Raw genomic sequence first — 27,649 nt, forward strand, 5'->3', positions numbered from 1 at the left:
GTATGAACCTAATCTGATTTTTTTTCTTTGACTAAGTTTCATCATCATCATGGTTGTTATGAGGAACAGTTATTTTGATGAATTAAAGATGTAGTATAGAAATAAATATAATAGTAATGTTGATGATGCTGATGATTACTATTTATAGAGCACTTTAAGATTTACCAAATGCTTAAATTTATTATCTCATTGGATCCTGGAAGTGAGATAGGTGTTATTGTTATTCCCCAATTTGTTGATGAGGAAAATGAGGCTGAGAAAAATTAAATGGCTTGCTACTCAGCTGGTAAAAGTCTGAGGCAGAATCTGAATTCCTATATTCCTGACTTCCTCTAACACTCTTACTCATTTTGCCATTTAGCTATCTATGCATATAATGATGTGGGTCTTTGAAGCGGTCAGTGTGGTCTTTGGAAAGGGACCTGCCTTTGGAATCAGAGCTTCTGTGTTTAAATCCAGTCTCTGTTGTACCCGCTCTCCTGGTTCTCCTCCTAGCCCACCGCTGCTTCTCTGGCTCCTTTGCTGGATTCTCTTCCAGGTCATGCCCTCCAACTATGGGTATTTCCCAGGGTTCTTCTCTCTCCCTCTATTCTTCTTCACTTAGGAAGCTCACCAGCTTCCATGGATTTAGTTACCATCTCTGTGCTGATGATTTTCAAGTCTGTCTTTCCTACCCCCAAATCTCTACTATCCTTCCATCTCAGATCTCCAGTTGCCTTACAGACAGCTCAAACTGGATGTCCAGTTAAAACTTGGTATGTTCAAAATAGTCAGAGCCCTCCTGCCCTCTCTCTTCGCCTGTGACTGTTGAGGGCAGTCCCTCGGCTCATGCAGGAGTCACCCTACTTCCTTCCCAGCCCATCTGCAAGCTGCTGCCAAGGCCTGCCGCCCCCGCTGGCACGGCCCTGGTGCTGGTCCTCATGGTTCCCCTTCTGGGGCGTGGTGGGACGGCCTGCTCAGGGCTCTCCAACTCCTGTCCCTCCTGTTTCACCACTGAAGAGATTTTCCTCAAGTGCAGCTCTGACCACTTCACCTTCTCAGTGAACTCCTACTGGCTCCAGGATCAAATACAAGTTCCTGCTTGCTGTTGAAAGCCTTTCATAACCACGCCTCCTGCCTTTTCAGGCATCTTACACCTTCCTCTCCATCATGTGTGCACTCTTGGATCTGTAACATGGCCATCTCTTGGTTCTGGGCTTTTTTCTGGTTTTCCCCTATACTTGCCTTGCTCCAACTCCTGACCTCCCTGGCTTCCTTTAAGTCCTAACTAAAAAAATCTCACCTTTTACAGGAAATCTTGCCAACCCTTTGTAATTATTTCCTCCTTAAGCTGTTTGTTGTGTGTGTGTTCTTGCATATGGTCTCTTCCATTAAATTATAGGCTTCTCAAGGGCAGGTATCTTTTTGTGTCCTTAATGCTTCATATATAGTAAATGTTTCATAAACAGTTATTGATTGATTGATTTACTACTATCCATGGGACTTGTAAGCACATCGGAGTCAGGTTTTTTCCCCATTAGTGTAATTCTATAATCTTGAAGTTCTTGCCAACAGTTGCTCATTTACCTCATTCTCAAAAGTAGAATGAAATATGGGTAGCAAGCAGCTGGTAACCTCTGTGCTGGAGGATATGACTGATTTCCTGACTTGGACTAACATAGCCTTCTCTCAGGGGGCTTTCTTGTTCTATAGAAAATCACCTTCCTTTTGTCCTATCATTTTTTAGTACTGTTTAAAACATCCATGGTTTCTGTTTCTTACTTATAAAGAGTGGATTACAGGTACCTCCTTGCTGACATCTCCATTCTACTCACTTTACCTCAGTTTGCTCATGGCTTGTACAGGAAAGAAAAGAAAAATAAATCATTTGGTAGAGTTGATATTTTTAAGGATCTGTGAGGAGGATAGGTGGGAAGGTGAGAAGATAGATAATGGTACTGGTCTTTGCAGACTGTTTTACCTTAGACAAAACAGACTCACTTAATTCAAGTATTCATGTTTTATCAATTCTTCCAGCCCTCTTACTCAATGAAGATGTTTTTTAAATACCTTGAAAGACTATACTGTATTGAGGTCCAAATGACTGCTGCTCCCCTTCCTAATGGGGAAAGTTAAATGAAACTGTGGATAGCAGACTGGGCCTTTAGTCAGGAAGACTAGCTGTGTGATTCTGGTCAAGTTACTTATTCTCTGTTTGCCTCAGTTTCTCAAATGTAAAATATAAATAATAACAGTACCCACTTCCAGGATTATTGTGAGAATCAAATTAGGTAATATTTGAAAAGCACTTAACACAGTCCTTATCACAGTCCTTGTCATATAGTAGGTATCATATAAATGTTTACATCTCTATCTCACCCTTGGTAAAGTTATTTTACTTTCTTTTTAAGAAAAATTAAAAAAAAAATTTAGACCCGGAGCCAAGAGATCTGAGTTCTAATCTTGGTTCTACTACTAATGTACTATGTTTCCTTGCCTATAAAATGAGGGAATTATATTGAATGATCTTGAAGATCTCTATCTCCAGAATGTTTTAATTTTTTATTATCTTTGTAATTCAACATTCCTTTCATTGCTCTAAACCTTGGAGCTATTCTCTATCTTCTTTTTTATTAATTTAGTTTAAAAATAAACTACTTTTGCTCTTTCTCTGTTACCTGTAAAGGCTAGACTTTGTCATTGAAAAAAGATATTGGTTGACAAATTTACCAGTTATAATGTGACCACATGTAATCTTAGAAACATCAGCTTTTCCCTGCTTTGTTAATTTGTTTTCATGTTCTTAAGAGCATTTTTTCACTGTCAAAGAGAATCTTTTATTTTCTAGAGCTTAAAACCATGGACTCAAAACAGCCATTTTTGGGTTCAGAAGTATTCCACATTAGTTGGGTTAGGTTTGCTTGCCTTTCTATACAAACTTTGCATTTATGTTTATTAAACAATATTTTAAAGAGACGGATGTTAAAAATCTTTCAGTTAAAACAAATAATTTCAACATATTGGGACAGATTTGAAATATTCAGACTTGTCTGACACTTGCCAACCAAAATCATTGTTTATGGCCTAATGAACAAAGCAGCAGAGTGGTGTGATATTATTTGCTAAGCTAGGTACACTATCTTCACAGCATAACTTCATATTGTTTTTTTCCAAGCTTAATGACCATTTTTTCTCTCTCTTCTAGGAAATACACACAAACGAAAAGGAAATAACAGAGAAGGAAGTAAATCTTCACTTGTTACCAGGTAACAGGCTTTGTTAGGATTGTATATACATCTTGATCAACAAATAAATTACCTCATTTCTGATGTTACTATATATACACTCCTTTGTCTTCAATCAAGGGCTTGTAGCCTGAATGAGGATGCATAGCTAAATTGCAGGAGTAGCTAGTTCAGTAAATACATATCTAAGTCTGTGTGTTTCATTTCTCTGACAGGAGAGCAGACTCTTGTTTCTCCTCCCTGTTATCCTCCACCTTATTGTAAACCCTTTGCACCATACGTATCTTAGCTTTTTTTTGGTATGGGGCTCCAGCTTGCTATCCTTTTTTTTCCTAACTTATAATTTGAGCAGAACAAAATCAGAAGGTGCTATATAAACGCTTATTCCTAAGGGCAGCTAGATAGTGCAGTGGACAGAGCACTAGCCCTGAAGTCAGGAGAACCTGAGTCCAAATCTGGCCTCAGACACTTAACAATTCCCAGCTGTGTGACCATGGGCAAGTCACTTAACTCCAATTACCTTAGCCAAAAAAAAATTTTTTTTGAAGTCAATAATCATTGAGTATTTTTTATTTGTGACAGGCACTGTGCTAAATGCTAAGGATACACAGAAAAACAAAAACAGTGCTTCTGTTCAGTAGTCTATAATCTAATAAGGAAGACAATATTTAATCAATTATGTGCAAATAAACTATCTACAAAAATAAGTTGGAAATTATTATTATAAATCATAATTATAATCAACAAACACTAACATTATAAAGGGTAACTGAGGAAAATTGCACAAAGTGGAATTGTAGCTGAGGTTTAGAGAAAGCTAGGTAGTAGGAACAAGGTGGAAGAGAATTTCAAACACGGTAGGTAAGCGAATGAAAATGCCAAAAGTCAGGAGGTGGAGTGGTATCTTGTACGCAAGAGCAGGTAAGTGTGTGCCATTCACTTCACAGAAAAGGAAGGTTTAAAAAGATTGGAAGAGTAGATGAGAGCTCTGACCTGTATGAAGAGATGTCCAAGTCAGAGAATCTTGTATTGGTCTTAGAGTGATGATGAACTATGGGAGTTTGTTGATTGGCATTTTGTTTGTGTGTATGTATGTGAGAGAGAGAGAGAGAGAGAGAGAGAGAGATATAAAGGAGACTGAGTGAGAGGAGAAAAGGGGGCATATGGGAGAAATGTATTGAAAGTAACATTTAGTCTTCAATTGTGAAACTTCCTCTACTGATAACAGTTTAGATCTGGGATCTGGGATTCTTGCATCCAAAGTAGAATGCCACGAAGGGTATGACTTTCCCTATTTTAGCCTGGGTGAAACAAGCCATGAAGAACTAGAAGTCAGACTATTTGAGTATTTATCACGAATGTTGAAGTTCCTTACATGAGGGCAGGGGTTGGGGTGAAGAGGAAATGATGAGCCAGACACTATACTCATTAGAAAGAGGGATGTCTTGGTGATTGGTAGATAATGGTTAGCAGGATGAATGAATGAATGAAATTTATTAAAGCATTTAATTATGTGTAAAGTACTGTGCTAAGTGCTGCTGATCAACATAGAAAGGCAAGATTGCCCATATCTCGAGTTCAATTTCCAGTGGGGGGAAGCAACACATATGAGAGGGGTCACCTGGAAGTCTGGTGAAAAGTTCCCACTGCCCTTAGAGTACTGTGGCAAAGGAGACAGCAGGGTGTCTTCTTTAACACCACTTCCACCAATGAAGTCCTACCTGCTTCTGATGGTGAGCTGTCTGAGGTTGCCCAGGCCTTCGGTGATGGGGATTTGGTTTCCCTCTCCGTCAGCAGCTGGGGACGCCGTAGCCAGGTGACGTCTCTGAAAGGGCTGTTGTCCCGGGGGATGCTGCAGAGGCTAGGCTGGAAGCCAGAAGGAAGGCCTGCCGCTCCCATGGGCGCGCCGCAGGCGGTGGTGACGGCGATGAGGGAGGGGCCTCTCCTCATGGGCACTTCCCTCCCCGGGAGCCCTGCTTCTCCCAGAGCTCTTGTGGGCAGGCTCTGAGGTGGTGGCCAAGGGCTGGCAGAGGCTGGATTGGCCTGGCACACGCGGCCTTCCATGTTTCCCTCAGAGTGCGAGGTCTGGACTGAGGGAGGAACTTGGGCAGCATCAGTGCCAGAGAAGAGATGCTGATTGGTGGCAGTGGGAGGCTGGAGAAGGCGAACACAGCTCTTCCCTGGAAGTAACGAGTCAGGGAGACGAGAGGAGGGGCCACGAGTGGGGCAGTCTGGGGGGAAGACTCATTCAGTCAGAGTACCACGGAGCCCAGGGCACAGGGCTGGCAGATACAGAGGGGACACACCGAGGAGAAGGGGGTTGGGGGGCCAGGCGGCCAGCATTGGGCATAAGGGTTTGTTCCTCAGTGGTTGGGGGTTCAGTATCTCTGGGACAGGGCAATGCTAATTGTTGGGGGGGCGAGCCTAGAGTACCTCTGGATGGGATGACAATTGCTGATGGAAGAAATAAGAAGGTTCACAATTTCCTCCAGAGTCAGGCCCTCTATTTCTCAGCACAGCCGGTCCTTCATTACCTAGCCTCCTTCTTTGTGTACTGGGGGTCCTCACCTGGGGGTCTGGTCTCCCTGGGAACCTAGTAGGGTTGCAGGAGCTATTGAGTCCTCTACAGTTTCAATCTTCTTATACCTTATACCTCCCTTTTCTTTCCTCCATGTACTACACAATTCAGTAGCACTTGCTTCCTTGCTGTTCCCTTGATTGGCTGTCTACACCCCACACTTGAACTATTATTCTTCATTCTCATCTCCTAGCTTCCTTCAAGTCTTAATTAAAATTCTGCCCTCTACAAGAAGCCTTTACCCAATCTCTCTTAATGCTAGTGCCTTCCCTCAGTAGAAAATTACCAACTTATCCTCTTATAGCTTGTTTGTGTATAGTTTGCATTTTGTCTCCCCATTACATTGTGATTTCCTCTAGAGCAGGGATTGTTTTTGCCTTCTTTGTTTAGCGTGGCACAGGGACTGGTACTTAGTAGGAACTTAATAAATATGTAGTCTGACAAGCAAGGCGTGACTGTGTTTGTCCTGGGAGCCTCCAGGAGCCTAGCAAGGAGACAGGAATGGAATGCCCCAGCCTTGCCGCCAGTGGGCTCCGGCACAGCTGCATCCCAGGTTGTATTCTCTCTGAGAGCCCAGTGAAGAGACCCAAGTTTCAAGTATTTCAGATCACAAGTTTACCTGTTCTTGGGGGAAGCATAACCGAAAAGAGTCTTAGTGGAATTTTTTTACTTGTTAGGATTTTAAAGTACTGGGAGCCTTTGTCATAGTCTTCCACCTCTATCTTTTTCAGGAGGTGGTTTGAAAACTGAATGCCTATACCTAAGTGTCATGATTGAGAAGCAGTGCCTCTTATGGGAAGAGAAAGGGGTTTTATGTTGATCAGTTCATTCCATTCCCACTATAGACTAGACTTCTTCGTGACTGGGACATTAGGGTAAGGAAATGGGAATAATTCTGCACCAGAATTAACCTTTGTTTTCCTGACTCTTTAGACCTAAGAGCAACTTGTTACCTTGCCTTAGTGAGAATATTTCTGCAGAGAGCCATGAATGTAATGACATCAGCTACTCCTTATTCTTTTCCTCTTAGAACATGTTAAGGAACAACAACTTGCCCCCAGGTCTGTGACTGATTAGCACTTAGAGCAGGTATACATATTCTCAGTCAAATAACAGACATTTATTAAGTACTTACTGTATTACAGGCACTGTGCAAAGTGCTCGGGATACAAAGAAAGATAAATACATGATCCCTTTTCTCAAGAAGCTTGTATTATAATAATGGAAAAACATGTTAATAACTTGGCACATGCAGCATATATACAGAGTAGATAGAAGTTCATCTTTACATCTCTTTTTGTAGAGAAAGAAACTTCAGCTATTGCCAGGACCACTCTCTAATCTCTACTAATAAATTAGCATTTATATGGTACCTACTCTCTGCCAGGCTCTCTGAGAGGTACTTTACAAATATTCTCTCATTGAATCCTCATGGCAGCCCTGGGAGGGAGATGCTGTTATTATTCCGATTTTATGATTGAGGAAACTGAGGCAGACAGAAGTTGTGACTTGGCCGTGGTTACATAGCTAGTAAGTGAGGATGAATTTGAAGTCAGGTCTTCCTGACTCCAAACCTGCTGTCCATAGCACAACTAGCTTCCTCTACTATATGTGGGATCTCCATTAGCCAACTTGACTTCAGTATATCTAGCGATTTCTCCTGTTCACCACTAAGCCAAATTGATTCAAGACAGCCAGGAGCTCGCAGAAAAACCCTAAATCTCTATCATGTTTCACAGTGTCTTTAGGAGTGCCATTTCTCTTAGACAACTTAGAATTTAAAAGATTGTTTTTCTTTTGTTTGGTTTGGAATTGTGATTTCATTGGTGGAAGAAGTTCACCTCTGTCATTACAGATTTGCAACTTTGAGTCTAAGAGTGCCTCTAGGGACTTGTTTAGAATTACATAGCAAGTGTGTATTCTGAAGCCAGCACTCTGCCATGTTCTCCCTCTTTGAAAAGAATTTTACCCTTGTACCCACAAATTAGCATGTACTTTGCAGCTCTATACCATACTTCAAAATATTATCTCCTACTGGATTTGTATTATAAAAATTATAAATCCTCCTAATACTTGCTTTATACTAATTTTTAGTTTAAAGTATTACAGCCACAGTATAGTGTCCTTCTGTTTGACTGGAATGACTTACTGAAATCATTCCAGGGGGATCAAATCACAGGAACCTTTTTTTCAATTTTTAATTTTTTTGGTTTTCTTTTTTTTTTCTTTTTAAAAATTCATTTATTAGATTTTGACATTTACTTTTATAACATTTTTTAAGATTTAAAGTCATTGCTTGCCATCTGGGGGACGGGGTGGAGGGAGGGAGGGGAATAATTGGAACAGAAGTGAGTGCAAGGGATAATGCTGTAAAAAATTACCCTGGCATGAGTTCTGTCAATAAAAAGTTACTTAAAAAAAAAGATTAAAAATCTTTTTTAATTTTCTTTTTTCCTGTAATTTTTTATTATTATAGCTTTTTATTTACAAGGCATATGCATGAGTAATTTTTCAGCATTGACCTTTGCAAAACTTTCTGTTGCAACTTTTCCCCTCCTTCCCTCCTTCCCCTCCATGGCAAGTAATCCAATATATGTCAAATATATTAAAGTATATGTTAAATCCAATATATGACAGTTATCCTGCTGCACAAAAAAATCGGATTTAGAAATAAGGTAAAAAATAACCTGAGAAGGAAAACAAAAATTCAAGCAGACAATAACAGAAGGTGTGGAAATGCTATATTGGGGTCTTCACTCATTTCCCAGTGTTCCTTCTCTGGGTATAGCTGATTCTGTCCATCATTGATCAATTGGAACTGAATTAGATCTCCTTTTTGTCGAAGAAATCCACTTCCATGAGAATACATCTCATACAGTATCGTTGTTGAGGTATATAATGATCTCTTGATTCTGCTCATTTCACTCAGCATCAGTTCATGTAAGTCTCTCCAGTCCTCTCTGTATTCATCCTGCTGGTCATTTCTTACAAAACAATAATATTCCATAACATTTATATACCACAATTTACCTAACCATTCTCAAATTGATGGGCATCCATTCATTTTCCAGCTTCTAGCCACTACAAACAGGGCTGCCACAAACATTTTGGCACATGTGGGTCCTTTTCCCTTCTTTAGTATCTCTTTGGGTTATAAGCCCAGTAGAAACACTGCTGGATCAAAGGGTATGGACAGTTTGATAACTTTTTGAGCATAGTTCCGAATTGCTCTCCAGAATGGTTGGATCAGTTCACAATTCCACCAACAATGCATCAGTGTCCCAGTTTTCCCACATCCCCTCCAACATTCCGCATTATCTTTCCCTTTCACTCTAGCCAATCTGACAGGTGTGTAGTGATATCTCAGAGTTGTCTTAATTTGCATTTCTCTGATCAATAATGATTTGGAACACTCTCATATGAGTAGACAACAGTTTCAATTTCTTTATCCTAAAATTGTCTGTTCATAGCCTTTGACCATTTATCAATTAGAGAATGGCTTGATTAAATTAGAGTCAGTTCTCTAAATATTTTGGAAATGAGGCCTTTATTAGAACCTTTAACTGTAAAAAATGTTTTCCCCGTTTATTGGGAAGCTTTTTTTTTTTTTTTTTTAAACAAGTATCCTTTTAGCTTACCTAAAGAGCCTTTTCTAGAGCTAATTTGAATACTGAATACATTACTGAATTCTGTGTGTGTGTGTGTGTGTGTGTGTGTGTGTGTGTGTATTTTTCCCAAACACTACTATTTCCAGAGAGTGAACTATTAGATGAATCTTCATTGGATAAACACTTCCTTTGTTGCCTTATTCTTTAAACTCAGAGCAATTATTTAACCTCCTAATAGAAGGAAAATTAAAGCTGGTCTGTGTTTTGTCAATTCTGGGACATCAAAAATTTGTTTCTTGTCTTATATGGAGTACTAAGTGAAGGAGGGACAGTTTTAATGACACCACAAGATTTTGTAAAGAGGATATTTTGTTTTCTTATTGTTATCTTCATTCCTTTTGTATGTATGTATTCAGGAATGATTGGAGGAGAGGTGAGTATTTATAAGGGAATTGTCTTTTTAGAAGAAATAGTTCCCTCCCCTTCCTCATTATACTGAATCTCCAATCTTTCACCATATATCATTCCTTTTTCCTACCATTCATGATGGACCTCCAGAAAACATGAGGTTTTCTTTTTGGGAGTAGACAGCTCTACTTCTGTACTTTTTGCATGTGCTGTGCTCCTTATTCTTTTTTTCCCCCCTGAGACAATTGGATTTAAATGACTTGCCCAGGGTCACATAGCTAGGAAGTGTTAAGTGTCAGGTCAGATTTGAACTCAAGTCCTCCTGACTTCAGGGCTGGTGCTCTAACCACTGTGCCACCTACCTGCCCTTCTACTCGTTCTTAAAGCCAAACTCCCAAGTGATTTTGGTGATTTTGCAAGAAGCTGCTCTGCCTCAAGCCTCAGCTATCCAGTTGCACCTTCCAATCCAGAAGCCAGGAAGACTTTGTCAGATTCCCCTCCTTTGCCCAAACAGAAAATGTGGCTATAAAAGTGATTGAAGAATCTAGATTATAAAAATAGTAGCAAGATATTAACTTAATCTTTCAGTAACATGGGGGAGAAATTTTGTGGAATTTCTGTCTGATCTAAAAAGAGTTACTATCAGTCTTACTCCCATGTCTTCTTGATATGGTGTAGGCTTGATGAATACCATCTCCTTAGAAACTTCCAAATCTTAAAGTTAGCCTTATCCAGGAAAATATCCATCACAGATTTATTAGTCCGTTTTGATTTTGCTTATCTCGGTGCTTGATTATTTTTGGCATAATTAAGTCTCTCTCAAAAAATTTTCATCCCATCACAATCCAGTAGGGAAAAAATTGAGTTAATAGCATTTTCACATATAGAAACACTGTATGTGTGGGCACATTTTTGTTTTTAGCTAAGGTAAAACTGTAAACCTTTAGTTTTTTATACTGTTCATGAAAAATTCATGATTTTATTTTGTTTTTTGATTAGGTGAACAATTGCTTTGTGAAGCCAGCACAGTCCTTAAGTGTATCCAGGACGATTCAGGTCAGCATGGAATTTGTGGAAAGCTCGTTTGCACAGACTTCAAGATTGCCTTCCTTGGAGATGAGTCTACATTGTATGATAATGTATGAAGATATCTTAGACATGTTGCAATGATCTCTTAAAGAATCTTCTAGCTTCTAGTTTACATATATATGTATATATATGTATATATATGTATATATCTCTCCCCCTCCCTCTTCTTCTCCCTCTTCCTCCCTCCCTCCCTCTCTTCCTCCCTTCCCCCCCCTGTCTCTTTTTCTGTCTGTCTCTTTGTCTCTCTCTCACCAATACACATAGAGAATTTTTTTCTATCTCCTGTCTTCACTAGTCAATCAAAAATTTCTTACTGTGAACATGAGGCATGCAGAGAAAGGCAAAAAATTCTCTCCTTACGTTATATTCCTTTATCTTCCAGGATCCTATGAAACTTTCTGCTACTATCATTTACAGACTGCCTTGTATTGGCCAAGTCCTAGTAATCAATCTGTCACAAATAATATCTTAGGTGTGAATATGGTGTAAACAAGAGCTATTCTCAGGAATATATATGAGTAGGAAAGAAGCTGGGTAGAATGTGTTGTGAGAATGAAGGATAACAGACAATCTTTTTTTTTTTTTTTTAACTTTTTGAAGCAGCTTTATTTATTTCATTATAGCTTTTTATTGACAGAACATATGCATGGGTAATTTTTCAACATTATTCCTTGCACTCACTTCTGTTCCAACTTTTCTCTTCCTTCCCTCCACTCCCTCCCCTAGATGGCAGGCAGTCTCATACATGTTACATATGTTAAAGTGTATGTTAAATACATTATATGTATACATATTTATACAGTTGTCTTCCTACACAAGAAAAATCGGATTTGGAAAGAAGGTAAAAATAAGCTGGGAAGAAAAACAAAAATGCAAGCAAACAATAACAGAAAGAGTGTAAATGCTAGATAACAATCTAAATGCTACACAGATGTACATAAAAACATTAACAGTTTCAGAAAGGTTTCCAAAACATCCTGCCTTGTAGAGTGGATCTGTGGGACAACAGATACAAGATCCGTTATGTGTGGCATGGAGATAGGTGAAGTGCTCACTAACAAGAGAATGCCTCCACCAAAATTTAGACGTTCCCATAGAATATTCCCTGCTAGACACTAGGGAAGATGGAAGAAACTGTTCCTGCCCTCATGCATTAGGTGCTCTGAGTCAACAACATGAAGAAATAAACACTGTGAATGAAGGAAAATGGTCAGTTCATGGTGTAGAGACCACTTCCTGCTTCCTGTTTTAACTTGCTCTTTGTCAAGCTCAAGGCCATGGTATTAGTGAAGAATGTCATCCTCTCCTTAAGAGTCTTCCATAGCTCTTGTGAAAGTCTGTGAAAAATACGTTTACAAGTCTGCCTCATTTTGGTCTCTTCTCCTTTTTCTTAGTTTGGGTTTGCTCACTTTTATAAGTGGAGAGGATTCTATGACTTCTAGAATTTATAGAGGAAAAATGTTAACCTCTTCCCATTAAATAAGAGTGGATGTCATTTGGCCCTCTATCTCCTTATTTGGAACAGCCAGGGTGCATATTGTTAGTCATGGATGTTTGGACAGGGTAGAGTTCTTTAGCTTGCTATCTGTGCTGTGCAGCTACATAATGTTTTACCCAGAGGGGTGGTTGCTTCTTGCTATCATTCTTGGAATTTGTAAGAGGAAGATGCTCAGTCTGTGCTCAACCTGTACATTCATAGTCCTGAACATCAGGGACTCTAACTTATTTGTTGTTCCTATTGAATGGTTCTTTTTTTTCCTTTTAGGAGCCCCAATTTAAGAATAAGGTGATAGGAGAAAATGATATTACGTTGCACTGTGTTGACCAAATTTATGGAGGTAAGTGTGTTTTACAATGGAGTTTTAAGTTATAACACATAGGTAACTGAGGCAGACAGGGAATGAGACTTGTCCAGGGTCACACAGCTAGTAAGTGTCTGAGCCTGATGTTGAACCTCTGGTCTTCCTGACTCCAGGCCTGTAAGAAATTAGATTAAGAAAATCTAATCACTGCTCCACTTAGCTGCCCCATTAAAAAAAAGGAAGGGCAGCCAGATGGCATAGTGATTAGAATGGCATGAGTTCAAATCTGGTCTCAGACACTTTCTAGATGTGGGATTCTGGGCAAATCATTTAGCCCTGACCACCTCAATTCCTCATTTATAACAGGAGCTGGAAAAGGAAATGGCAAAGCACCCCAATATCTCTGCCATGAAAACTCCAAATAGGGTTGCAAAGAGTTAGACACAACTTAAATAACTGAACAAAAGTAAGGAAATAGATATTCATACATTCCCTCCACTTAAGGAATATGGACCATCTATTGGAAGATTTTCCCCTGGTGATCTCTTTGCTTAATAATTTTTGGTTTTAGGATCCTGGTTTCTTCAAATCAATGAAATTGAGTTCTGAGAATGATCAGTCTAGTTAATTGCTGGTGTTACAGCTGGCAGAATGAAGAAACATGACTCCTCAAAGACCAGGGCATGAATAGAACTCTTGCTTGATGGAATCTTCTTAGAGAAAAGTGCTGTATTCACTCTCACTTTTTAAGGGAGTTTAACTCTGGGAAGTTAAAATCAGCCTTGATTCTTCTATTAATTTATCACCTTTGCAACCCATTTTCTTTTTCTCATCTGATATGCTGACTAGGATTTTTTTTTGGTAGTTTTTGATGAGAAAAAAAAACCATTGTTTGGACAATTGAAGAAATACCCTGAAAAACTCATCATCCATTGCAAAGACCTCCGAGTATTTCACTTCTGCCTGAGGTACACAAAGGAAGAGGAAGTTAAAAGGGTAACTATTTGCATCTGTTTGAAGAATTATTTCCCTTAAATTTTTTCCCCTTGGAATCCTGGGAGGGAGTGGGGTGTTTATTTTGCTTATGTTGCAAAAGGGGGAGAAAAAGCAGCTTATGCTGACAATTTTTTAAAAATGATACAATGATGTATTGTTGCATTTGGGCTGTACTCAAAATACAATTAAGCCAACTTATGCATTTCCAGAGAGTATACTGCTGACTTCTGAGGGCCTTCATTCATCTTATATCTTGCTCACCAGTGCTTTTCCAGGCATGATAAGCCAAAATAGTTCTCTATGAAGACAGTTAGGGTCATTGCATGTGAGAAGCTAAAAAGAGAAGCAATCTTCTCTCTCCCAACTGTTGGCTTCTGAACTAGAAATTGACAGATCTATGGCCTTGATACTTAAGGAAAAGCAAAAATGGAAGTCTTGAAAGGAAGTATCAAGGTGAGGAAGAGAAAACTATAGGTTAGATAAAGGAAGTTGAATCTCACAGAAAGGACAATGCTTTTAGAGACCCCATAAACCTTAACTGCCCACAGCTAGAGAAAAGTTATATGACATATATGGGCAAATTTTAAAAATGACTGGGACCATTTTATTTTCATCACAGTTCTGTATTTTCACTTAACAAGATGCAGAACATATTGTGAGACTTTTTAATCTCACGTTTAAGACTTCAATAGAAATCTGATGGGAATTCAATTTGTTTGTTTTCTGTCTCTGATAAATAATATCCATATGTTGTCCCAACTCTTTAGTTGTTTGCTGGTTAGTATGATACACAAGTTTGGATAGATTCATCTTAATCTCAGACTCACTTTTGTAATCAATACTGTTATTCATATTGAGTGGTGAGAGTGATGGTGGGGATATGTTTTAGATACTGGATATCCCCAAGTACCCTTAAATCATCATTGTAGTAAGTAATTTCAAACTACTTTCCTAATAAGCAGTAAGATGGATTGATTTGATGTTGGGGAAGGTCATTGAGCCTCCTTTTATCTTAGTTTCCTCATCTGTAAAATGGGAATAATAATAATAATAATATTTACCTCACAAGATTGTTGGATCATGTGATAATTTTAAGTAAAACACTATAAAAAATGCTTATCATTGTTATTGCATAAAAGTCACATGGATAGTAAGTGTGAAAATGAAATTTGAACCTGGCCCCCTTAATTCCAGTGTCTTTTCCATTAATTATTTCTAGTTAATTCAGTGTATATAATCACTTATGTTCCCCATAAAACTGAGCTCTTTGAGAGAAGGGATGTATCTTTCTTTGTATTCCCAGCATGTAGCGTGGTATCTAGTATATAGTAGGTGCTTAATAAATATTTATTGATTGAATCCAGAGCCACACCTTCTATTATTGTTCTAGTCTACCTTCCTACATACACACACACAAAAAAAAAAAGCTCAAGAGATGAAAAACCAAAAAAAATTGCTTTTTTGGTTAAACTTAAATTTTTTATTCAATCTATAAACAGTCTGGAATCTGAGATTATATATAAGATTTTATTAATCATTGGGTTGGCATTTAAATAAGAAAAAAAACATTGTTTGCAAAACTTTTGTCCATGTATTTGGCAATTTGACCACTTACTGATACCTCTGAGAGCTATTTTTGAAGCTTGGGTTTATGTGGCTAACTGAACTGCATAGTGGGCCATGGGCTGTCTTCTTTAAAGTATGTTTCTAGCCTAGTCAAAAACTATGAGCTTTTCTTCTCTGTGATTTTCCTGGACAAAATTTTAACTATGTTTAGATGTTTAGTTTTTAATAACTTGATGGCAACTACTTTTTTCCTAGATTGTCAGTGGCATAATTCATCATACCCAGGCTCCTAAACTACTTAAACGATTGTTTCTATTTTCCTATGCAAGTGCTAAACAAAATAATACAGGTATGTGATTTCTGTTCTCTCTCTCTCTCTCTCTCTGATAAGTAATATTTTTCTTCTAATGTCTCAAATGGAAGTAGAAATAGGGATCAGAGAGGGGAAAAAAGTCTCAAAATTATACTTTCTTTATTCCTGTTTTCTCTTCTCTTCTTGTTTTGGTTTCTGTCTCAATTTTGGTTTTTATAGGTTGCTAAGGCCAAAGGAAAGTAAATTTTTGTCTGTAGGTATTTGATGACTAAACTCTAACATTAAGCTTTTAAAAATTTTTATTTAAAACTAAGTAAAAATAAGAAAAAAACAAATAAAAAAAGAAAGACAAAAAAGGAAAAGCAAAACGTTATCATGTGCCCAGCAGAATATCAGGGAGTTTTCAAATATGTGACAGAAAATGTCTGTTTTAAGAAAACAATAATAGAAGACATCATATTCATGTCTCTCCATCTTTTCTTTGCTTCATTGTATATTATTCTTTTGTTCTTAAAATTTAGCTTTTTAATAGGTTGGTTAACTCCTAGGAAAAGTAAACTATGTAAATTGTAGCTCGGTGTACTTAGAAAAAGAAAAACAAATTAAAACAGCTACTTTGAAATTTTCTGTCCTTTTAAAATGCCTTGATCTGTAAAGTTCTAGGCAGGAGTCCTCAAACTTTTTAAATAGGAGGCTAGTTCACTGTCCCTCAGACTGCTGGAGGGCTGGACTATAATAAAAACAAAAACTTTGTTTTGTGGGCCTTTAAATAAAGAAACTTCATAGTCCTGGATGAGAGGGATAAACATCCTCAGCTGCTGCATCTGGCCCGTGGGCCGTAGTGTGAGGACTCCTGTGAGTATAAGTTACGTGCTAAAAGTCTTTTGAATAATCAGAATTAATTGGAACAATAAATGTGAACATATTAAAAAATGAACTTGGTGTAAAATGCTATTGTTCATTGGTACTTAACCTTTTTTGTATCATGGACTCAGAGTCTGGTGAAGCCTTTTTCAGAATAACATTTAAAATGAATAAAATCACAAAGAAAAATATTGAAATATAATTATAATATTTTTTAGAGAAAAAGTTTATGAATCCCAGGTAAAGAACTATTGTTAGTGTTTTTCTAAAGAAGGGAGCCAAGACAAAAAACAAAATTTGGAAAAGATGACAGATCTTTGGCCCACTAAAGTCCAGTTCTCCTGAGAGCAATCAGCCTATTTAGTTGTTGGTGTTGTGGTCAGCATAATGAGGAGTTATGACTGTCTGGCAGCTGGAGCATTTGCTCAGAGTGATGGAGAAAGCAAGCACTGCTTAGCCATCCTCCTACTCTTTTTTGTTTTCTTGGGTTGTCACCTAGATCAGTCAGGTTGCCAAGCATTCTTTGTCCTGAGTTACTTGTTTTCCAGTGGCTCCATAAGTTTTCAAACATATGTCAAGGAAGTAGCATATGGTTTGATGTGAATGTTTCCAAAGGCACTTAAAGGACATTCTAGAATGTAATGGTGTGAGCACTTGTGATGAACTTGGATCATGAGGTATTCTGATTATATTCTAGGTAGTAGGTGGCTATCACTTATGTAGACCAATTTTTAGACAGTTAAACTATAAACTTTAGTTTGGATGACCAAGAAGTCCCATCTTTGACACCTGCTGACTGAGTGAATCTGGGTCTTTCACATCAAGATGTCAACGTATGTTAATAGAGGGAATTTTTCCAAACCAGGCATTCCATATATGTTTCATTCATTTCCAGTGAAATTCCCATAAGTTGCCAAACAATTGTCAGTTATTGATAAAATTGCAGGATTGAACCTAAAATACACAAACACACACACACACACACACACACACACACACACACACACACACACGTGTGTGTTACGACCAGCTCTTTAGAGGCAAAAAATTTCTATAATGCTTTCAAGTTTGCTTTGAATTATTAACATTTTGTCCATCACCTTCTTAAGTCTAGACTGTCAATAAAACAATAGATCAAACCCTGATTTGTAGCATTTGCTAATTTTTCTGTTATAAATACACTGAAAATGTAATAATTGGCGTTTGCAAGGTGGCTTGATTTGCTGGAGCATTTGCTCAGAGTGATGGAGAAAGCAAGCACTGCTTAGCCATCCTCCTACTCTTTTTTGTTTTCTTGAGTTGGCTTTAGCACACCCTTGCTCACATCCACTAAAACTGCTGAATATCATTTGATTTGGTTTTGTTTAAGAAAACATTCAAGGTTTAGAGTTTTAGTGCTTAGAGTTATTATTATAAATGCTAGTTGATATTATAATGTGGATGTATGGAACAAAGCTTGTTTTAATATGAAAAAAGTTACATGAGAGATGTTAATTTTTTTCCCAATTATTGTAATTTAATTGGAAAGAAAGTTTGCTGGTTGAGAAATTATACTCTATTTGAATTAATTCCATGCCCTTCTTGGCTTTATTTTAGCTTTCTGTCTTGATTCCTGGAATTTGAACACAATCTGTGAATATTTCTCGCCTAGCCAGTTTTTTAGCTTTCTCTCCACCCTAACATATGTTGATCAGCATGCCAAGAACATTACCCCAATTGACCCTGCCCATTTTATTCATCTGTACTAATTTATGTCCCTTAGCTGGAAGGACCAGAATCTTCCTTAACAGTTTTTATACCTACTCTCTTTATCTCTTATCTAATGCTCTCATTGAGGAATTTTATATAAATAGTTAATAAATTTAGCAAGTGGTTTGACCAATTTTAAGTTAGAAATTGTATATGTAGGAATTTGAAGAAAAGGCAGTTTTGTAGTCTAGACCATTGGTATCAAACTCAAAATAGAAGCAATCCCTGCCCTACTTAATTGACTTAGAAAATTATAAATTAACATATTTATGTTGTATTATATATATTTTTTATTTTGTTAAATGTTTCCCAACCACATTTGAATCCAGTTCTTGTATTCCTTGCCACATTGTGACTGTGAGTTGACATCTCTGGTCTGAACAACCTTTTGAAACCATTATTTGCCTTAATAATTCATTAAAGTGTTTCACAAAGATTCTCTAATAGCTTCATTATGCTTTTGGAAAAAGACTTGCCTCTCTGGAAACTTAATTACGGAACCTGAGTGACAATCTTTGAGACCTTTTACAAGTTTCACTTTACTAACTGGGCAAATGAAGGAAGCTAGTATCTTGGTTCAGTTCAAGCCATTGAGGAAGGGTTTTTTTTGGGGGGGTGGAGGGGTTGATACATATTATTCTATAAACATTTTATTTGTGCTCTTACCCTGGTGTTATTCAAACTGAAGGGCACAGATTTTATCAGACTTGTAATCTTCAGTAGCTTCTTTATTTTCAGATATGCAGTTCTAGACATTTGAACCAAATGGTTCACTGCAGTTTGAGTAAAACATCTGAGACTGTCTTGGCAAGTGTTCTTACCTGCCCGTGGTCACAGCCAGATACTTCTCTCCCTTCTAGCTCCTTTTTCACAACTCACAAATGGAGCAGCGGGCAGGTGAGGTAATGAGATGATCATCTGTTGCCTCAATAGTCACATGACTGCTTTCTCCTTACTCATCCCCAGGAATCTTGATTTCACTTCCAGGGAATGATACGTGCTATTGTATAACTAGGTACCATAGCTGCTAAACTAGAAAATTCTCTTTTGGTGGCATCTATCATCCAATATAAAGGGCGGTTTAATATGAAAAATTTGACAATTTGCCAAAATCAGCCTTTTGTCTTTCTGTACATTGCAGTAAGTTTTTTTTTTTTTTTAATGCATTTATTGTTTTAGTGTGTCTGCCAAGCCTTTCTTCAGTGTTTAATTCCTCTTTGAGGAGCTCAGTTATTGCGTAATTTGGCTAAAAATGTAGCTGGGTGTGGAGTTTTGAGGAAAATAGCATTCAAAGTATCTTTTTGTGTCATGTGAAATGACAATCATTTGTTAATGAAGAAAATAGAATTAAAATTTGTTCCTTTTTGATTTGGACCTGACTTCTTCTTTGGTATAAGAATTAACTCCCTGGTGTAAAAGTTGCTTTCTTCAAAGCAGCTCCTCTGTAATTTACATTCCTACAGAGTTGTCTAGACTGCTGAGAGTAAATGACTTGCTTTTGGTCACACAGATTTTTATGTGAGGAGTTCTAGATTCCTCAGTTCCCTCTTACTAAACAGTACTACCCTTCAGGGTAAGATTAGGAGTAAGAAATTAGTGGTTATATAAAAGTTAAGTGTTAAATTTGGTTGATATGGACATATCTCAAATCTAAGATTTCTCTTTCATATAATTGCAATATTAGTGCTTCATGAAAATCTCATTTTAATCCTATTATTTTTGTTTTATTAACCACAGGCCCCCCACACCAAACTGTGATGTTTGACACAATTAAAGATTGGCATTGGGAATTGGAACGAACAAAAGGAAACATAAAGTACAAAGCAGTGAGTGCGAATGAAGGCTATAAAGTCTGTGAAAAGTAAGGTTTTAATATTGTGCTTTAAAAAAAAAACCTTGAACATGCCAAAAGGTGTTATTGTATAGACTTCAAAATTATGCTATGCAGAATTCGAGTGGACAACCTCTTTTACCTTGGAATGGAAATTGTGGCTGTAACTGCCCGTGCTGCTCTCCTAAGCCCCTTTGGTTTCCAGAAGCTCGAAGCCTTTTAAAAACTTAGTCCTTGATGCTCACTTAAAAGGGTCTTCAGGGCCCTGCTAACAGGGTCTCTTAAATCCCTATCATCACTGTAGCATCTTATAGTGTTTTGAGGTCAGTTAAATACTGTCTCTCTGCTCAGAGAGGTTTTCTCAACCAGGAGATCTGTTAATCGGTAGACTTTGCATGTCTGTGACCAAGTCTTGTGGTTGGTTACTGCCTGAACCATGACCTTCTCTGGAAGGGGGCCTGAGTGTTTCCAGTGGACTCTGAACCTCACACATCTCATTGTTCAGCCTTGTCTTGTGCTCTAAACCTCTTTAGTTGAATAGCTTGACACTAAAATTTTTAAAATAATTTTTCACCATTGAGCCTAGCACATACCATCTATAATAAATGTCAAGAAATGTGGCTTAATATAGGAAGTGAATACTGACAGGAGTTTTTTCCTCGCATTCTTCATTTGGCCAGATATAAATCTTTAAAAGGAACTATTGAAGTAAGAGTAAAAGCAATAAAGAAAACCATCAAATTATTATGACTTGAGACTTGGATCCTGTGTTGTTTGGATGGATGAGCCTAAGGTATGCCCTCTTCCAGGATCCCTCCAGAGCAGGAATTCTTAGTCTGGTGTCTATGAACTGACTTTCTTAAGATTTTTATCATTAGAGGCAACTAAGTTGCCCAATGTTTAGAATGTTGTGCTTGAAATCAGGAAGTACTGAGTTTAAATCTCACTAGCTGTGGGACTCTGGGCAAGTCACTTAACCACTCTGTACCTCAGTTTCCTCATTTGTAAAATGGGGGTAATAATAGCACCCATTTCCCAGAGTTGATGTGAGGATAAAAATAATGTAGTTATTAAAGCACTTTGCAAACTTTAAAATACTTTATAGGTGCTGGCTTTTATTAATATAGTTGGTTTCCTCTGTAATCCTCTATATTTTATTGTATACATTTAAAAATATCATTCTTAGGAATCCTTGAGGTTTTGCCACTCTGTCAAAGGGATCTTTTTCATAAAAAAGTTAAGAACATAGTGTCTTAAAACAAGTTATCTAGACAGATTATCCAAATGACTAGATTTATAAAGGATCTCCTGCTTGTATCAGTTTTTCCTCCTCCACCCTTTTTAAAAATATATGTTCATTTATTAATTAAATACAGGCTTTAGGTTTATTCTTTAAACCTAGCCTTAGATGTTTAGGACCCTGGGCAAATCCTTTAATCTCAGTCTCAATTTCTTCATCTTATAAAATGGGCACAATAACACTACCTACCTCATAGAGTTGTTGCAGGGATCAAATGAGATAATACAGCTTTTCACAGTACTACTACTGCTAGAAATATTACCTTCTAATATTAATACCATTATTATTCCTAAAGCACATCTTTATTAAAATCTTCTGTGAGCATTCCAGTTTAAGATAGCTACTACAGAAACCTATTTAACATTCAGAAAATGTTAGATAAATCCATAACTTATTAGGCAATAGAAGGGATTAATAATGAGTTCTTCACCTATTGAGATATGTCATACTTTGTCACAAATTGTCCTTTGGTACTCATGTCAAAGACAAGTTATTGGGTCAGGGAGGTCACTGTGTGTGAGCAGTTGTGTTCATGTTCCTGTGTGCCTCAATCAGGTCATAAGAACTACAGTGGCTCCTAAATGTTTGCATAGTGTTTTACTGGTCTGATCTCATTTTATCCCAACAGGTTGTTGTTACAACCTGATGAATTATACCTTGTTAAGTCTTTCCCAAAGTAGATAAGACCCTATAGAGAATTTCTTTCATTGACTAAAAAATGACATCTTTACATATAGTTACAAATCTGGCCACCTAGAGTGTCACAACTTCTGATTTTGGGAGGACCAACCCTAGGAAAACAAAAGGACATGTCAGATCCTCATGCTATCTTGAGAAGTTCCTTGAGCAGAATAACCCAAAATTCTTACCAGTAACACCTTAGTGTATAGAATTTCCTACAGACAGAGACTGCTTATAAATCTGGAATCCTTGAAATGAAAATAATGTGTTTTTACTTTGAGTATATCCTATTTTATTCCTCTGGCTGCCAGATATTTTCTGACTTGTCTAACTTCAGGTATAAAAGGGAAATTTTGAAACATTTTCTGTTGGAGATCTACTTGAGTGGCCTTGCCAGTAAGTGAACAGTGCAGGTGTTGGCACTTAACAAAGAGCCTACTCTCCACTCTGAGTGGAATTCTCTCTAATTACTTCATGGTTAAATTTTTCTTCATGCCACTGGGTAATTTTAGTTTCTTCTTTTCAAGAAAGGGGCTTTTGAAGAGGAAAAGCAAAGAGCTGCTTTGTCGGGAGCCAGTATTGCTTCTGAGAACTGGGGCTTTATATCTGATTTTATTTAAATTTGCTTCATGGTTTTCCATACAGCAATAATTTAATGGCAAATACTTTTAAAATTCAGTCTAGTAAAAGTTAGCTTGTTTAACTGTATCTCTGAAAATTTAATGCCCTGGACTATTTGACACATTTGCTGTATGGTGGGAATATTGGTAGGGAGAAAGGGATATATTATTTATCAAGTCCTTGAATTCTGATATTGTAACAGCTATATTTCACAGTTTGGGTTGAGATGTCAGTTTCCCCTTTTTGTTATTCCCCTATTTGCTGAGAGACTGTGTCTTCAGTAAAAGTGACATGAGTTTCCAGAAGTTCTCTCTTCGATATGTTGGGCATCTGGACTTGTTGATATGGTTTAGCTGTGTTTTCTGCTACATTTACTTCCTTTATTCATGTTGATTGTTATAGGTACTTCCACTGCCCAAAAAGCAGCATTGCTTATCCTCCTATGTCTGTACCACTAAGAAAAGAATTTATGGATTTAACATATACTTTAACATATTTAACACATATTGAATTATCTTCCCATCTAGAGGAGATATGGAGAGAAGAAGGGAAAAATTTGGAACAGAAGGTTTTGCAAGGGTCAATGTTGAAAAACTACCCATGCATATATGTTTTGTAAATAAAAAGCTATAATAAAAAAAGAAAAGAATTTTGTTCAATAGATATTTTCTTGCTTTATATGTGAGATAACACCTGAAGTTTTCATAACATTTTAAATTTGTGAAGCACTTAAAAAAATTATCTCATTTTATCTTCATTAATAGCTCCATGAGGTTGGCCTCTCAAGTCCCTATTTTAGAGTATAAGGACAAAGACTGAACCTCTGTTTTCATTGGTACAGGGACCTTCTGGTGAGGAAACTTTTTGTACCAATGTAGGTCATCATTATCTTGGCAAATTATAGTCTTAGAAGACTTGATTAGCACATTCAGAGGTAAAATGACTTGCCTACGATCACAATGCTAGAGTGTGTCAGAAGTGGCACTGAAACCTGGGTCTCCCAGGTCCCAAGGCTGGTCCTTGATCCATAACTTGTGTCACCCCTCTTCAAGATAGTATATGAAATACTAGGGATACAGCAACAGAAATACAAGCCTTTGTAATGTAATAAATAACATTCTGCTTATATACACATGTAACCAAGTACATGTGTTAATAGGTTAATAGGAAATGAGAAAGGGCATATTAACAGCTGTAGTGCAGCATAATGAGTGGAGTTCTAAAGGAGCAGTTTAGAAGACCTGACTTGGAAATCATCAGCAATCACTTTTCTCTCTCTTTCTCTTTGTCCTAGTTTCCTCATCTTTGAAAATGGAAAAATAATAGCATCTGTCCCACAGAGTTGAGTTTGGGGTTTTTTGGTTATACATGTGATTTAACTTTTTAAATACACTTTCTTTATCATGTTAGGAGAGAAAAATCAGAATAAAAGGGAAAAACCATGAGAGAAAAAATAGGAAAATAAAGAGTTTACATAGCTTGTCTCCCAGGGTTGTTAATAGGATCATTGAGATGACATAAAGCACTTTGCAAACTATAAAGTGCTTTCTAAAGGTGAATTATTAATAACTAGAATGGATGTATTAGGAAAGCTTTCCCAGAAGAGGTGACCCTGAATTGAGCCTTGGGATAGGCTGACAAGTCCTGCACAAAGACAGAGATAGGAGAGGAATGTTAAGTTTAGAAAATTGCTACTAAGTCATTTTGGCTGGAACAGAAAGCTTGTAAAAGGGAAAAATAGAACATAATCTAGAAAGATAATCTAGAGCAAGAGTATAGTTGTGAAGTCATGTCCCATTTTTTGTGACCCCATTTTAGGTTTTCTTGATAAAGATGCTAGAATAGTTTGCCATTTCCTTCTCTGGCTTATTTTATACTGAGGAAACTGAGGCAAACGGAGTTAAGTGACTTGCTCAAGATCATATAGCCAATAAGTGTCTAAGGCCAGATTTGAACTCAGGAAGATGAGTCTTCCTGATTCTGGACCTGGCACTCTATACACGGTGTCACCTAGCTGCCCTGAGAAGATTGGACAGTTCCTAAATAATAGCCTGAGAAACGTGCATTGTATCTGAGATGTAATAAGGAATGTCAACAGGGCCAGGGAAACAAGGAGGAGGCCATAGCAATAGTCCAGGGGAGGGTGGTCTAGTGAGCAGAGGACAGGCTGGAGGCGAGAGCTGCAGAGATGGAATCCATGAGAGAATCTGTGGCAGCTGAGCAGGGTAGGAGGTCAGGAAGAGGGATGAGTCCTGGGTGATTCTGACCTCGCTGTCTGCCCTGAGCTCATCCCTCAACACCAGCTGCTGGGGTGTATTTCAAGCAAGATGTCCCAGGAACATCTCAGACTCAAAGTGTCCAAAACAGAACCTCTGTTTTCCTTCATCCTAAGTTTTGTGTTTCTGTTACAGATTCTCATGATTGTAATCTTGTCATTATAGTCACCCCACCTATCCGGTGTGTTGCCAAACCTTGCCATTTTTGTGGCCTTGGGTGAGGGACATTTAACTTATCAGTATTGCAGTTAGGGGTCAGCAAACTATGACCTGAGGATCAGATTAGGCCTTCTTCCTGTTTTTGTACAAGCCTGAGAACTTAAACTAGTTTTACATTTTAAAATATAACACAACTTTGTTTAAAAATGTACAAATCGTAGCTCCTACACTAGACAAAAACAAAAAGCAGACCACATTTGATCCATAGGCTATATTGCTGACCCTTGGTTCTAGACAGGGCTCTAATCACCGTAAGTTGAAGAGAATGTGTTCATCAACTAATAAACATTTAATAAGCATCAATTATATACCAGACACTGTGCTAAGTGCTAGGATACAAAAAGACAGCCTCTGCCTTTAAGATTACTATCTAGTCCTAGAGAGAACATGCAAACAAATATGTAAAAAGCAAGCTCTATAGGATAAATAGAAAATAATTAACAGAAGGCATGAAATTTAAGAGGAGTTGGAAAAGGAGGGCTTTCTGGAAAAGGTGGGATTTTAGTTGGGATTTAAAGGAAGCCAGAGAATAGTTGAAGTTGAGAAGGGAGTGTTGTAAACTTGACAGTGAGAGAAAATGCCTGGAGCTGAGAGGAGGAGTGTCTTGTTTGTGTAACAGCCAAAAGGACAAGTATTTGTCAGGAGGCAAAATTTGGGAACACTGGAAAGGTAGGAGGGAGCCTGTTGTAAAGGACTTTGAATGCCAAACACAGCATTGATAAAGAGAGTTTCCTTACCTGAGAGTTCTTTACTCCACTGAAATCCAGTCCTTCCTTTACCTAATAGAGAATTTTGGAATTGAAAGGAATATCAGAATACATTTGATTCTCATTTTTAGATGGAGAAATAGAGGGCCGGAGAAGTAAAGAAGTTTTTGAGATTATACAACTTTGAGTACCCATGGGATTAGAATCCTTGTTTTATGACTTCCTGTCCAGTTAGTGCTCTTTCTAAAAAATGAGAGAAAAAGAGAAACAGAGAATACATATGAACTAATTTTCATTAAATCAGGGAAATTTGGTCCTTAATTTCTTTGTATTAAAATTTCAGCTTTTTGATTTAATTAACATTAGCCTTTGGTAGTAGAATGAATTCTTTCTTCCCCATAGGCTGCCAGCCTACTTTGTTGTTCCTGTTTCTCTTCCTGAAGAGGACATCTCATGTTTTCAAGGACGAGGTATACCTGTAAGTAACTGTGGAAGCCTAAATATACTGAAAGCCAAATGCTCATAGCATTTGCCTTTAAATACATATTTTTCATTTGTCACTTATAGAAAAATTAACTTGTCTAAAGCTCTAGGTTTGTCTCTCATACTTAGTAGTTTATCCTCATTCCAACAGGGATCTAGAAATATCTTAAGAGTTCCCCAGAGGTGGTATTACTGCTACTTCTACAATAGGAGAGTAACAACTTGGCCTGAGACCAGATTCACAAGACTTTACCCCAGTTTTTACTGCAAAAACTCCTTGCAAAAGCTGCTCTGACACAATACTAATTGTGTGAACCTAGTCAAGTAACTTAACCTCTCAGGGTTTAAAGTAACTCTGAAAAACTGTAAATTACAGAAAAAATGCCATCCTATGTTTCTGACATCCACCAAGTACTTAAAGTCTGTTTTAAAAAAAGAATCTTTTTTGGTCATCTGAAATTATTTCTGCAAGGTGGGAAGAATTCTTGGAGATTCAATAGTAAAATTTTCATAAAAGGGTGGCATATAGAGCTTACTTTCCTTGTATTCCAAACCACAGGCAAGCAGGAAGTATATTTTAATGATCAAAGAAGGCAAGACTTAGAAACCACCTCTAATTTTCAAATTTCCCCTGCCTTTAGGGAATTTATTGAGAAAAGAGTATTATGAATAAATTCAATGCTATAGAGAGCTTGCTGGTTCACTTAAAAAAAAAGGGGCACCTTTGTCTCATTGAAATTATAGCAATATATCTTGTGTGAGCTTGAATGTCTGACTGGCCTGATAGGTAGTTGTGTACATAATTCCTGGAAAAAATGTTCTTTTTCATTCTCTAGATTTGGTGTTGGTCTTGCCATAATGGTTGTGCTCTTCTGAAAATGTCAGCTTTCCCCAAAGAACAGGATGACTCTATTTTACAAATACAAAAAGCCTTCTTGGATGGGTCAGTAATTTTTTTACATTTTCATTCTTTTTTTCTAAATGATTTAAAAAAAATTAAAAATGCTTATGTTTAATTATAGTATTCTTCAGAAACATAAGTAACAATACCCAAAAAACCATTAATTTCTTCCAACTGATTGATATTCTTTTACTAGACACTTTGTAATATATATATTTGTGTGTTTGTAAATTACCTTAATTCAGATTTATGAAACTAATTTTTATGAAAAGTGCTTATGCTTGTTACTATTAGTCTTCAGAGACATACAAATGAACCCAATAACATTTGTTTTTGCTAAGATGCTTATATTTTCTTATTATAGGGACTTTGAGTTTTAAATATTTGTAAATTACTTTGATTCATGTTTTTCTCTTATCTCAATATGTTTTTA

General features: G+C 37.3%; 1 protein-coding gene across 2 annotated transcripts in view; it reads left to right on the forward strand.

Annotated features, from left to right (window-relative positions):
• The window catches only part of MTMR12 (myotubularin related protein 12), a 137,127-nt gene that overhangs the window by 40,136 nt on the left and 69,342 nt on the right, over positions 1 to 27,649 (forward strand). For both annotated transcript variants that reach the window (XR_007949235.1, XM_051969554.1), the window contains exons 2-9: positions 3,185 to 3,245; positions 10,818 to 10,957; positions 12,673 to 12,745; positions 13,575 to 13,705; positions 15,527 to 15,620; positions 19,935 to 20,058; positions 26,235 to 26,310; positions 27,152 to 27,258. Coding sequence is in view for 1 of the 2 variants with exons in the window: in XM_051969554.1 (XP_051825514.1) it covers positions 3,185 to 3,245; positions 10,818 to 10,957; positions 12,673 to 12,745; positions 13,575 to 13,705; positions 15,527 to 15,620; positions 19,935 to 20,058; positions 26,235 to 26,310; positions 27,152 to 27,258 (806 nt within the window). In the remaining variant the exon portion in view is untranslated. The remainder of the gene's footprint in view (positions 1 to 3,184; positions 3,246 to 10,817; positions 10,958 to 12,672; positions 12,746 to 13,574; positions 13,706 to 15,526; positions 15,621 to 19,934; positions 20,059 to 26,234; positions 26,311 to 27,151; positions 27,259 to 27,649) is intronic.

Source organism: Antechinus flavipes, chromosome 1 (genome assembly GCF_016432865.1).
Source record: "Antechinus flavipes isolate AdamAnt ecotype Samford, QLD, Australia chromosome 1, AdamAnt_v2, whole genome shotgun sequence".
In the NCBI taxonomy this organism is placed as follows: domain Eukaryota; kingdom Metazoa; phylum Chordata; class Mammalia; order Dasyuromorphia; family Dasyuridae; genus Antechinus; species Antechinus flavipes.